Here is a 14497-nt window from a genome sequence, read left to right as displayed (position 1 = left end):
TAAACGAGTCAATGTTATCTCCTTAAACTTTAAAGACCTTCTGCAAGGTTTGAGATGTTTTACAACATTAAAAACCTGGCAGTTTGGACACACCTGTCTTCAGGTACTGGATTCACCTTGCAGGCCTCCAGCAGGAAGCGCACAACCTCCAAGTGTCCTGGAAGCAGACAGAGAAAAGCAAACTGACTCGTTCTGTTAAATGATAAAATAACTTCTATTTTCCGGCCTCAGCTTACCTTCAGCTGCGGCCACATGGAGGGCCGTCCTGGAGTCGTAGTCCCGCTGCTCCATGTCCATGGATGACAGAGCAAACCTAAACACACACGTCTTTTAAATCAACTCCTAAAACACATCCAGAAGTCTGGGTTCTGAATTGATCAGTGTAGATTATTCAGCTCCTCTGGAGGTAACCTCTGTGTCCATTGAACTCAGGATTTTCATTTATTCTGGCTTATTGCACTGAACCTTACAGAGAAATCGAATAGAGCGCCCAACTTGTTTCAGACATGAAAGCTGTTGCCTTCAGGTGAAGCTAAAGAATTTGGAGGGAGTCTCCCTACATTATTCCATCTGCTTTCTTCCAGAAGACATTTTGGCTTGTGCAAGTGCTCAGCTGAAGGTTTTGATTTTGGAGTAGGAGCTTCCCTCTTGTTCAGCACCCTCCCAGTTAAAGCTGTTAAACTGGTATTCCAGCTATGGCAAATTTAAGCCTTGGTGGTTCTTGATCATCCTAACCAGTTTCCTTTTAACTAGTTTGGGTCAGATGGTTGGAATTTGGACCCACGTGGGTGCTCCAGCAGCTAGGACAATGATCCCAAACATATTCCAAACTGGTTTTGGAATGGATTCAACATTAAGCTTCTGGAATGGCCTTCCCAAATCTCAACCCTGTTGAAAATATATGGATTATGAAAAGTTGGGTCAGTCCCAGGAAACTAACCAGTTTAAATGAACTCTACCAGTTCTGCCCAGGAGAGTGGTCAAATATTCTGTCAGGTCGTTGATGGCTGCAGAAATTACATTATTGACGTAAAACGTGCCAGTTTGAGCCTGAATGTCTAATTTGGATCCTGTTTGGATCAGAGAACATTCTTTATAGACTAACTTGTGCAGCAAGTTCTTGTTTAAAAAAACAATTCAGTTTGTGTTGCATCATCATTCCTTCCTGGGAAAAGGATTGCCTCAAATAAATCCTACACCCAATTTAATATAATCTTCATTCCTCCACTGATCAGTTCATAGAAGCTTCTGCTTGACCTACAGTTTATCACCAACACCAAACACGCTGGAAGGCAAGGTGAGAGATTTCTAATGTGGAGCTGTGTTTTTAACAGTATGAGCTAAATGAAATACTAATGAATGAGGCTGGATAATCAGTCTTCTGATAATGAAGAGGCTCGGAAAACAACCAACATTAACCAACAACAAAGAAAATCTCACATATTTAACAATCATCAGGAGGAAGAAACAAAAGCGATTGTATTCGTCTGATAAGCTCATCCTGAAACCACTAGGGGGCAATAAAGTGCAAAGCTGCCTCAAATGTTACCTTTCTTTTTTCATGAAATGAGTGTAACATGCATGTTGGATGGATTCTGCTGGAGAAATGGCCTGAACTCAAGCAGCTCACCTCCTCAGGGCTGAAACGTCTCCTGTGTAGGCAGCAAACAGTAGATTGATGACAGACTTCACCTGAGGACAGAATCAGAGACACAACATTTGCACAGAGGCCTACAGCTGCAGAAACTCTCTGTCCTTGGTGTCTTCTGGTTTGAGGACAATGAGCTCCTGTGTAGTTGTGCTTTGGTTGTGGAGTCATAGAAGGTGATCACATCAACATGTTGGAGATGATCTTTGCAGGAGGAACTGCAGAAGCAATCACAATCACCCCTGAAGTGATGGTGTGATAACATTCAGTAGAGAATAACCATGAAATAACCAATACAGAATCAATATATTTTACAGTATTGTTCTTCTTAAGTTGTTCGTGTTTCTATATATCTGACAACGATGGAACAATTTCTGTTTTTTTTTTATCTAATACCTTAATTAATTTAATGTAGTTTTGCAAGCCGATGCCCAACTCCTTCCACAAAATGCCATACATGGCATAAACATCGAATTAAAATATAACTTGGAGCTCTCCCAAGTTAAGTTGTTTCTAATACATCTAAAGTTGGACAAGTTCAGTTTCAAATTTCCATAAACTGTTTCATCTGTTGTTTGGAAAAAAAATGTGAGTCCATAATGTTTCCCAAGTGTTTGAATTCTTGTACTATTTTTATTTTTTTGTCCTGAATGAAAATATTTGGACCCCTCCTTGAACCACCACCATAACATGGTGAGGGGGCTTCGAGTGCTCAAATGATCCCAGAGGCTGTGCTGTCCAGGGCTTTAAGGCCCCTGGTAGGGTCTCCCATGGCAAACAGGCTCTGGGTGACGGGTCAGACAAAGAGCGGTTCAGAAGCCTTCATGAGAACCAAACAATGAGGCACGTCACGTCGCCTGACACGGTGGAACTGGAGCCCCATCCTGGAGCCAAGCTCGTTGGACTCGTCGGCAAGCACCTGGTGGCCAGGTTACTCCTCACGGGACCCAGCTGGGCCAAGCCTGAACGAGAGACCCGAGGCCATCCCCCAGTGGGCCCATCACCTGCTGGACCGTGTCCCTCTTGGGGACTCCATCATTCTGTTGGGGGACTTTGATGGCCACATAGGAAAAGACAGTGGCACCTTGAGGGATGTGATTGGGAGGCATGGCCTCCCCAATCTGAAACTGAGCAGTGTTTCGTTATTGGACTTCTGTGCCAGTCTTGGATTGTTCATAATGAACACCATGTTCAAGCATAAGGGCGTTCATCAGTGCACTTTGCACCAGGACACCCTAGGCAGCAGGTCAATGATCGACTTTTTAGTTGTGTCTTCCAACTTTCAGCTGCATGCCTTGGATGCTCGGGTGAAGAGAGGGGCTGAGCTGTTCACCAAATACTAACTGGTGGTGAGTTGGATCTGTTGTAAGAGGAGGGAGCCAGACAGACTTGGCAGGCCCAAGCATATATTGAGGGTCTGCTGGAAATGTCTGGCAGAGCCCTCAGCCAGGGATGTATTCAGCTCCCACCTCTGGGAGAGCTTTGACCAGACTCCAGGGGAGGTTGGAGACATAGAGTCCAAGTGGACTATGTTCTATACCTCTATTACCGATGCTGCCGTCCGTTGCTGTGTCCGTAAGGTCTTCACTACCTGTCGCGGCATCAATCCCCAAACCCAGTGGTGGACACCGGTATTAAGGGATACCATCGAGCAGAAGAAGGTGTCCTATCAGTTCTGGTTGGCTTGTGGGACACATTTGGCAGCTGACTGGTACCGTGAGGCCAAGTGTGCCTTGGCCTCACGGCCAATAGCAGTAGGCCATGGTTCTCGACTAAAAAAGGGTAGCTTGCCATCTCCAGGTTAGAGAGGAGCCCCTGCCTCAAGTGGAGGAGTATCTTGGAGTCTTGTTCATGAGTGGGGGGAGAATGGAGCCGGACAGATGGATCGCGACCACCGCAGTAATGAGGTCGCTGTGCCAGTCCGTTGTAGTGAAGAGAGAGCTGAGCTGAAAGGCAACGCTTTTAATTTACCGGTTGGTCTACCTTACTGCCCTCACGTTTGGGCATGAACTTTGGGGTCATGACCTAAAGAACGAGATCCTCAAAACAAGCGGCTGAAATTAGCTTCCTCCACAAGGTGGCCGTGCTCTCCCTTAAAGATACGACGAGTAAGAGTATGAGAAAATACTTAATCATTGTCAGTATTTGCCTTTTCTGAGAAGTACATACATACAAGTTTTGGTTGTTAAAATATAAACAAGAGCCCTAAATCCAATTATTAACATTACACATTGCATGAATCAATAACAGATCAACTAAAAAACAATGGTCCCAAATGTGAACCTTTGTGGTACCCCTTTAATGCTGTCAGTCATCACAGAATTTTGTGTTCTGCACCCTAAACACACAGATGCTTGATCCAATTCATCGGACTCAAAGACATTTTAAAGTAGGACAATTTGGTGAGTGTTGGGATGTTGATGGTTTGATACTCCCTCACACTGAAGCTGAGAGACAGTTGGACACATTCTGAGATAATTATGCTGCCTGCTATTTAATGTAACTTCACATCTGACGGAGGTTTGTGGATCCCCTTCACAGCTGCTGCAGTGTCGCTCTACAAGTCTCTGTGGCTGCAGAACCAACTGAACCAGGAGAAGAACGACATGCAGATGAAAAGCGAGGAGCTCAACATCCTCATCGGGTGTCTTAAAGATCTCCTTATCACCTCTCTGCTCTTCTGACCCTTTCTTTTAGGTTTAACGATGCAGCTAAACATTTTTTCGACAAGCATGAAAGATGAGGCTAACGGCCAGTTCACACTGAATGAAGACCGCTGTAACACCAGCATGACCCGTTTAGTGTAGCTGGATCCACATGATGGCAACCAGGTTGCTGCTAGGCTCCAACTACTCTACAAATGTTTATTCTGCTTCCCTGAGTTTTGTTTCACTTCAATTTCAGTTTATTTGCAGGGATGTAATACAAGCCTCCACTGGACTTTAGAGTTGGAGTTTTCTGTGAAGTGATAAATCATGCATCTTTCTCTGACTGCATTATGTCAACTTTAAAGTTTGGTGGAGGAAGGATTATGGTGTGGGGCTCTATGTTAGGACTTTGGCTTCTCCGCTTAGTTCCAGTAAAAGGAACTCTTAATGCTTTAGCAAACTAAGACATTTTGGGCAATTTATTGCTCCCAACCTTGCAGGAAAAGCTTGGGAATGTTCTCTTCCTGCCCCCACCATGACAGAGCCCCAGTGCACAAAGTGAAGTCCATAAAGATGTGAAGAAGCAGTGCTCCATGTGGAAAAACATGACTGGCTTGCAGCCTGAGTCCTAAACCCCAAACAGATGGAACGCCTCTTGGATCAATAACAGTGGAGATGGAACCAAAACATAAAAGAAGCACAAACAAAAAACTAATTTCCTAACTTATCTAACTTGGAAGGATTAGTTTTCCTAAGTCAAACTACTGAGTCAGTGTCTCAGCTTCAGAGAACAGGCTTATCAGAAGAATCCGAACACCCTACTGTAGTCTGGATTTTTGGTCATCACTCAGTGAGCCGGACTGGGTCACTTGAAGTAGGGTTCTCTTTGTGCCCAGGGGAACCTCGGCACAACTGCAGTTTTCCAGCCTGAATGGTTGTTCTGTGGCAGCAAGGTAGTGGCTGGCTTATATGGCACAGGATGGTTTTCCACTTTGGATCACTTCAAAACCAACTTGGATACGAAGAGAAAAGAAGATGATTTCAGAAAGTCACTAGATGAGTTTGAGCTCATTGGAGGTGTGAGAGGAAAAACCAGAGAAAACTTTCAGGGGTTTCACACAACTATTTGACAAAAATATCAAAACCTTTTTGGTTCTGGTTCAACAGTTTTTTTTACTTTCCCCAGTTGCCTGTGGCCATGGTGGTGGACGTGTGATGGGGTCACAGCTTAGCATGAGGCCAGAGTGTCTGAATAACAAAAGCACCCCGGTCTCTATGGGCCCCTCATCATGGATATAACCATGCAGAGCCGGCCCAATGCAAAAGCACACCAGGCAGCTGGTTAGGGCCCTTAAACCATCAGGGGCCTCCTATAAATGCTTGAATTTTACCACAGACCATACATCGAAAATTTTGAGAAAGAGATTACTATGAAATGTGATGGTTTCAGCAGATAAATCAAAAGATTTTAAATTGTTTAAAATGTAAAGGAATTTGGAAGTTTTCTTTGTAAAAGGATAAATAATAATCTTTAGTTTGATTGTTACCATAGTTGCAGTCTGATGCTACGAGTTTCACCTTTTCTGTGCTTTAGTCTTCGGTCTGCCTCTCCCAGATTCCAACAAACCTGTAGGGAAACGCCGTTAGTGGTCCAGATGTTCTGAACAGTGAGAGGGGCCCAAAATCAACCTCGGTCCAGTCCTGGACCATGATCACCCAGAACTCTGAGACCGGCACCAGGATTAAAAACTACAACTTCCTGCTTTCTTACTCCTAACTGGGACTCCACTGCTTTGTTTATCAGACCATGACAACCCCACTAAGACCCTGCAGGGACCATCCACCTTCTGGATGATGATTTACATCTCAGCAGAATCTCCATCCAGACTTAGAGGGGCTGAGGTGAGAAAGAACAGTTGAGGAACAAAAGGGGAAGCTGAGGGATAAGTGCTTTATTTTATTTCAAACAGACGAAACGACAAAAACAAGGAAAGAAAATGAACAACTTTGACTTTCATGTCTGCAGGTCTGCCTCAGCCAGGGTTGAGCGACGCTTCAACCAGCAGACAGGAGAGTTCATGGATTTATGGAGACTTTTCATACAGAGTCACCAACAAAGATTTTAACAGGCATGAACTTGGAAATGTAAGGTTGCATCTAATGCAGGTTTGTTTTATATTTAAAAATACTTTTCCATTTCTCTCATCCCAATTAAACACTAGATCTCTGGTCTTAAAGTTTGACACAACATCAGAGAACCTTACAATACCAGGTCAGACCATAATGGTAGTGATCTTTATTTAAGCTGCATCTGTAGTTTCCATTTTACAAACAGATAAAACGCTCAGCATAAGAATCAACATAAATAGTGAAAACAAAAGTAATGGATGAAGCTTGAGACATTTAACAGTCTGTACAAAACTGAGCATGCAGAACGAAAGATGAGAATCATGAGGAACAAAATGAAATCATACATGACATGAGCAGAAAGAAAGAAAAATGATGATTTTCATGGAAACAATCAGTAAAAGACTCAAAAGCCCCGCTGTAATTAGCTCGATGCGTCTAAATCACTCGTTAGGAGGCATTTCATGAGGCCTGGGAGGTCAGCGAGATAATTGATGCTGATTGGTTGGGAGTGAGATGCTGCCAGTCTGTCGTTGCTGCTCCTGTAGAGCTTTTCTATTTCCACCACAAAATCTCAGATTTAATGTCAAAAAGAAAGTCAATTACTGGGTGACACGAAGATTTAAAGTGTTGGAAATTAAACTCTGACATCTAATTTACATCATTGCACTTTCCTAAGGATTTTAATGCAGCGCGTCATGCAACACATGTCAGGCTGATCCCAGTGTGTAAAAGCAGAAGTCACTAGCTTGGTGCAGACAAGGGCGTTCCTCAGGGAATCAATCCTCGGACCACTTGTTTTTATCTAATACAGGTCCATCTCAAAATATTAGCATATTGTGATAAAGTTCATTATTTTCTATAATGTCATGATGAAAATTTAACATTCATATATTTTAGATTCATTGCACACTAACTGAAATATTTCAGGTCTTTTATTGTCTTAATACGGATGATTTTAGCATACAGCTCATGAAAACCCAAAATTCCTATCTCACAAAATTAGCATATTTTATCCGACCAATAAAAGAAAAGTGTTTTTAATACAAAAAACGTCAACCTTCAAATAATCATGTACAGTTATGCACTCAATACTTGGTCGGGAATCCTTTTGCAGAAATGACTGCTTCAATGCGGCGTGGCATGGAGGCAATCAGCCTGTGGCACTGCTGAGGTCTTATGGAGGCCCAGGATGCTTCGATAGCGGCCTTTAGCTCATCCAGAGTGTTGGGTCTTGAGTCTCTCAACGTTCTCTTCACAATATCCCACAGATTCTCTATGGGGTTCAGGTCAGGAGAGTTGGCAGGCCAATTGAGCACAGTGATACCATGGTCAGTAAACCATTTACCAGTGGTTTTGGCACTGTGAGCAGGTGCCAGGTCGTGCTGAAAAATGAAATCTTCATCTCCATAAAGCTTTTCAGCAGATGGAAGCATGAAGTGCTCCAAAATCTCCTGATAGCTAGCTGCATTGACCCTGCCCTTGATAAAACACAGTGGACCAACACCAGCAGCTGACACGGCACCCCAGACCATCACTGACTGTGGGTACTTGACACTGGACTTCTGGCATTTTGGCATTTCCTTCTCCCCAGTCTTCCTCCAGACTCTGGCACCTTGATTTCCGAATGACATGCAGAATTTGCTTTCATCTGAAAAAAGTACTTTGGACCACTGAGCAACAGTCCAGTGCTGCTTCTCTGTAGCCCAGGTCAGGCGCTTCTGCCGCTGTTTCTGGTTCAAAAGTGGCTTGACCTGGGGAATGCGGCACCTGTAGCCCATTTCCTGCACACGCCTGTGCACGGTGGCTCTGGATGTTTCTAGTCCAGACTCAGTCCACTGCTTCCGCAGGTCCCCCAAGGTCTGGAATCGGCCCTTCTCCACAATCTTCCTCAGGGTCCGGTCACCTCTTCTCGTTGTGCAGCGTTTTCTGCCACACTTTTTCCTTCCCACAGACTTCCCACTGAGGTGCCTTGATACAGCACTCTGGGAACAGCCTATTTGTTCAGAAATTTCTTTCTGTGTCTTACCTTCTTGCTTGAGGGTGTCAATAGTGGCCTTCTGGACAGCAGTCAGGTCGGCAGTCTTACCCATGATTGGGGTTTTGAGTGATGAACCAGGCTGGGAGTTTTAAAGGCCTCAGGAATCTTTTGCAGGTGTTTAGAGTTAACTCGTTGATTCAGATGATTAGGTTCATAGCTCGTTTAGAGACCCTTTTAATGATATGCTAATTTTGTGAGATAGGAATTTTGGGTTTTCATGAGCTGTATGCCAAAATCATCCGTATTAAGACAATAAAAGACCTGAAATATTTCAGTTAGTAGCAATGAATCTAAAATATATGAATGTTAAATTTTCATCATGACATTATGGAAAATAATGAACTTTATCACAATATGCTAATATTTTGAGAAGGACCTGTACATACATGACTCCTTTCAAGATCTCCTTAAATTTAATTTTATGTTTATGAAATTATGTCGCACGACACATTATATTGTTTCTTTTAATAAAATTTTGGGACATGACAGAAAGCAACTAATATACGGTAAAATAAAAAATACCCCAGTCATTTAAGTGGCTTTTAAAACAATGAGGCAAGAAAGCATCAGTGAACAACTGTAGGAAGGCAACACTTCTGTCCACCTGAATGGAGCCAATAGTTCCTCAGGGATCAATCCTCCAACCACCGTGTTTGACATTTTTATATAAAGAATTCCCTGCTGAATACACGTAAAATTTACTTCTATGCTGATGATAGAGTAATTTACTACAACGTTGCATCAAACATTGACATATCCTCATTTATAATCCCATTATATACAGACCTCCATCTTTAAAGAAGCTGTAAAAACTGACGGTGTTTATTTTCAGGTATTATCCCCAGAGTTCATACCAACTGCTCTCTGCTTGTAGGCCGATTATGTCGCCTGAATCTTAAGAAGCTAACATTAAATTAACTCAAGCACATTTTAAATATTTTGGAGCATCATAGATCTGCTTAAAATGTTTTTAGTTACTATTCAGACACTTTTTGTAGCTGGTCCAATCTGAATATTTTCTGTTAGGTTGTAAATATTTATATGTTCTATATTAATTATAAAAATAAAACCATTTAAACATATTGCTGAACTGAATTTGTGAGCAGTTGGCACGAACTTGTCTTTAATGACCTGAGCAGCTGCTTAAGTCTACAAGGATAATTGTAAAAGATTAAAAATATTAGTAAAAAAAGACTTGTGGAATAAAACATGATGCTGGACAAAACTCAGCACATAATAGTTCAACCAAAGTTTCGCTGGCCCAATAATAATAATCTATTATTATTCAGTTACCTGATCAGGTAATCTAATCAGTTGCCCAAAAGGAGGGAAAAAGGTTTAAATGTTAATTATGGCGCGTTTTTAAAACTCCACCTACAGAAACGACTATTACCTTGTGACTCGCACCCGAGCGTAAAACACTTCCAGCATCATCTTAACAACTGAGCCGACTTTCAGATGGAGATCCGCTTCCCTCTGAACTGCTCTGTAATCATCTGAAATGATCCCAGAAGATCATTACGGCTGAAGTTAACCCAACACATTCAGAAGAAGTCTCACAGAGACATAAATCCCAGACAACAAAGCCAAATCTGTTACGGAAAATAGTCTGAAAGAGCATAAATACAGTCGAGGTTTTCAAATTCTTCTAACTACAGAAAAAGAAGACAAAAATAAAATCAAAGCGTATATTATGACAGAAAATAAAAGTTTTTCACATGTCCGAGGTTTTGCTCCAGAAGTTGTCACTCTGAGCTTAAATCAAACTTAAAACCAGCTGAACAGTTTCAGCACTAACTGGAAAACCCGCTGATCCCAGTGCCGCTATCATTAAGGCCTCTAATCACTGGACATTCATGTTTCCTACAGGGGGCCGAATGAATCTGGAACGTCTGAAGTTTCCATTTAACACAAACACAAAAGGCAGTTTAGAGCTGCTGCTCTACATTCAGGAGAACGGCTCAGATAATACTGAAAACATCCTGCATGTCTGTGGGACCCAACCCTGAACCAAAGAATTAAACACACTCAAAGACCAAGTGGATGAAGAAAATCCACGATGCATTCTTCCTACACAGCTATGTAGACAAAGCACAGGAACAGTTTCACTAATAATTTAAAGGAAATGGTGCCCAAATCCATTTCTCTGAGAAGTTTTGCTCGTCTTCCTTTCTTCACATTTTGGTTCAACTCTGATCCTGGCAAAAGATCATGGAAAATAAATATGGGGTCATGAAGGGAATGGCTGCTCCTGTGTGGGTGGAGAACATGTTCAACTGTAGAAGAGGAGCACAGTACTGTGCAAAACTCTTCATCCAGACCCAGTTTCTTCTGATTTTCCTTCCAAGAACCCAGAGGTTCCTGCAAGTTTTCCCAGGCTTAGTGAGGGCCTTTCAACACCTGAATCAGAGTGTGTTTAAATGCTTGCGTGGTGCCGGAGATGGACACCAGATGTTTGCCAGAAATCGAAATACTGAGTGTTCATCCTCGGGTTTGAGTCCAGGGGCTTCACCGAGACCCGAGGAACACTAAACCCATAAACTTCTTAAAGCAAAAAGACTTAATGATGACATTTTGGGGCCAATTGGAAGCATTTTCTGTGCATTTAGCAGCCTTTCAATAAACAGCTGTTTAGAAACAAAGCTAACATGATTTTAAATATTTCAGCCGCCTGTTGGTGCAGCGGGGCTCACAATGAACAGAACTGGGAGATGAACACTAGAAAACAGCGGGTTGGACCAGGAATTGGGAAGGCAGCCGAGATGAACGCGGCGTTGACCCGGAGCGTGGAGTGAACCTCACAACAACCTACGAATACTGCATGGGACCACAACACAAACTCAACACTTCAGGATGCAGTTGGATCAACAACTGCACCTTCTTAGAAACAAACACCGCGTGCATTTTTATTCAGCCCCCTTTACTCTGATGCCACTAAATTAAATGCAGTGCAAACAAGAAAACTGTCATTGTTCATCATGACTGCAGGGCGAAAGCAGCTCCAGGTTCAAGCCTTTTTCTGAGCAGGTTATAACCCAACTTCTTTTTAGCAGCTGAACTCTGCTCTGGTTCAGATGTTCACAGATCATGTGACCCAGAGGGCAGGGGTCAAATAGCTGGTTTTCCAGGTTTTTAAAATATTACGGCTTAAAACAAAAAAGTAAATAAAACTCTTTCTACATTTTAATGTGGCTGCAGTTTACTTCAGCTGCACTACCATCCCCCAATAATTAATATGCTGCTTTACTTTAAAGTGTTTCAATAAAAGCCCTTGATTCATGTAAAAACAACCATATTTTTGCTTAAGGTTAGAATCTCAGGGGAATCAATTAAAAGCAGCCGATAATCAGTAAAAATCTCCAATCAGGTTCTTCTTCTCTTCAGGAGTAAATTTATTCTGACGTTTATTAAGATTGTCAAATAGTGCATCGATTACAGTGGAGATGATGTATCGTGATATTATCAGTATCGTAGATCATGTTGCTTAAATGAATTTCATAGCTTTAAAATGTTCAAGAAGGAAGATTTTTCTAAGATATCCGAGTCCTATTTTCCAAAATCTGCATCCAAAACTGTCCCAGTTTCCAGAGATGTCACTATTATAAACACCTTCCAACAATAATCAGAACAAATCTGCCTCCATGGAGACTTTATGACCACATAACACTTGTATTTTTGTGCAAATATCATTTAAATCTAGATTATTTCTGTATGGCGCCTCTGCACATCCAGACATGTTCTCCTTCCTTATTGGCTGCTAGTCTTGTTCCTCTTGGAGGCGAAGACCCACATTCTGACCCATTTACAGAAAAACACATAAAATCCAACCTGTTCTGCAGAATCAGGAGTGAGATGAAGCTGAAGCACAACCTGAACATCAGATCTCTGAGACAGCCTCATTTAAACTTCAGAGCAAATATGAACCAAATAAAAGAGAAACGTTTCCCCGCCCGTCCACACAGTAACTACTTCACAGGCAATAAATAATCCTCTACTTGTTTTATAAATATAAATATTGGGTGGAGATGGAAGGTGGTGCTGCTGCGACAGGTGTGTGTCACTCGCCGACTTTGTCCATCCTATAGACTACAGTGGTGGAGCTGTCCTGGTCGGTCTCAGTAGGAGACACTTTTTTCCAGAGGGGCGCTTTCAGAGTGAGCTCCTGTTGGAGGCTCTCGTAATCCATGGGTCCAAAGTTGTGTTGCTGTTTTAATCGACACGGATAATGAATTAGTTTCATTCCCGTTGGGTTCGGTTTGTTGCACAAAAAAACCCAAAGAAGTTTATTTAAACATCTCAGTTCAGGAGGCGCTGGTCCAGTAAAGTAAAGGGGAAGGCACATTGGGAGCGCCGCCATGCATCTGGTCAGTTGATGCCTTTAACACACTGGACACATCAAGCTGAAGTGGGTCAAGACAGAACAGATTACTGCAGCGACGGTTCTGAACAGAACAGGCTGGGTTTGGGTCAATGGGGATGAGGTTCTTGATGTCTGACGGCTCCAGTTGTGCATTGCCCTTTACTCTGAACTCAGTTCCTCAAGCAAACATCCACAGCTGTGGCCAGAAGCTTACATGAACTCATCACTGGGGAGGAACTATTCATACAGGCTCAGATGTTCACCTCAACCATTAAAGTTAACATCCTCAGGGGCTGAGAGGGTTCTGACCTGCTCCAAACTCAACACCTTCGAGCTGGACTGAAACCTGCAGCTGCCCACATGGACAAACCAAATGTCTTCTGGTGGAAGGGTTGATGGTCAAATCAGACTGGCGGTTTGGAGGAGTCATGGTGAGGCTTTTAAGCCTAAGAACATTGTAGTAACTGTCAAGCATGGCGGTGACAGCATCATGCTGCGGGGTTGTCTCAATGTGCAAGAAGCAAAGTGGATGGGATAATGATGAAGGACCACTACCACCAAATACTTGAAGCAACAGCTTAGATGGTTGAAACCTGGACCCAGCTGGGTGTTCCAGCAGAATAATGACCTAAACTGGTTCTGGACTGGATACATTCAACTAAGCTTCTGGAATGACCTCTTTTATGGCCTCTTCTGCCAGTCAGAGCGGTCCGATATCAGCCAGAATGATGCCAGAAGCGTGTTGATGGACCCAGAACAGGTGGGGTCCAGGTGCAGCTTGTATGTAAATATGTGAACCTGTATGTATAGTTGTGAGCCTGTGTCGATCCAGAATAAATTCTAACTAATTGTTAAAAATCGGTTGAAATAAATCATTTTAAACCCAAAACGTCAAGGACCTTCATGTTATTGATGAGTGGATGGAAACTTCTGACCACCTGTACTTCTAAGCCTCCATCTGGATGGCTGGTTGAGGTTTTCCTGCTTTAGGATGAACCTTAAATTCACACTGAGGGTTATTGTGACCCCCATCAGCTGCAGAAGAGCTGATGGATGAGGCAGCAGTGACATCTAACTTCCTGCAGGACAGAAACCATGCGGTTTTAAGTGTTTCCTGTTTAAACGGGAACATCCTTACCCTCTGGTCTCCTCCCTCTCTGCGGGGATCGTGCTTCTTGGCAAAGTGTCTCAGGTTGTCGTAGTTATGGAAGTTGAAAAGCTCCACCAGGTCCTGAAATGACACAAGGATCACTGTAAAATATCAGCAGGATTCATCAGTAAAACAGTGAATTGGCTGCTGAAGCCGGGAGTTTTTAGTCACAACTACTTCCTGTGAAACAAAAACAGAAGAAATCAGTGGCAGGAGGTGCTTTACTGCGACCTGGAGGCTAATCATTAACTGGCCATCTAGAAATCGTTAAACAGGTTCAGTCAATTGAGTTTGGGAAATTTTACATTTATTAATACGCCTTTTCCACCTTTGTGTCTCTGACTGTGTTTTTAATTAGATGATTGAGTCAAAAATACAAGATTCTTCACACTTTCGATCCAAACCGGCTGCTTAACAGGATGAAATCCAGCCTGTGATAAACATCACTGCAAAAACTAAACCAAAAAATAGAAGCAGCATTTAACATCCTTCCACAAACGCGTGGAAAACATCTCAGACAGCT

The 14497-nt window shown here is 42.7% G+C and overlaps 1 protein-coding gene across 3 annotated transcripts in view; it reads right to left on the bottom strand.

The window, feature by feature from the left end:
• glsb (glutaminase b) overlaps positions 1-14497 on the bottom strand; it is a 35292-nt gene that overhangs the window by 708 nt on the left and 20087 nt on the right. For all 3 annotated transcript variants that reach the window (XM_047369802.1, XM_047369801.1, XM_047369800.1), the window contains 4 exons: positions 13963-14055; positions 1631-1692; positions 237-313; positions 94-157 (listed from right to left, as the gene is read on the bottom strand). In XM_047369802.1, coding sequence (XP_047225758.1) covers positions 94-157; positions 237-313; positions 1631-1692; positions 13963-14055 — 296 coding nt within the window. The remainder of the gene's footprint in view (positions 1-93; positions 158-236; positions 314-1630; positions 1693-13962; positions 14056-14497) is intronic.

Source organism: Girardinichthys multiradiatus, chromosome 7, assembly GCF_021462225.1.
Source record: "Girardinichthys multiradiatus isolate DD_20200921_A chromosome 7, DD_fGirMul_XY1, whole genome shotgun sequence".
Lineage (NCBI taxonomy): Eukaryota > Metazoa > Chordata > Actinopteri > Cyprinodontiformes > Goodeidae > Girardinichthys > Girardinichthys multiradiatus.
The sequence above is the reverse complement of the archived record's forward strand: the minus strand, read 5'-3'. Positions and strand labels throughout refer to the sequence as shown.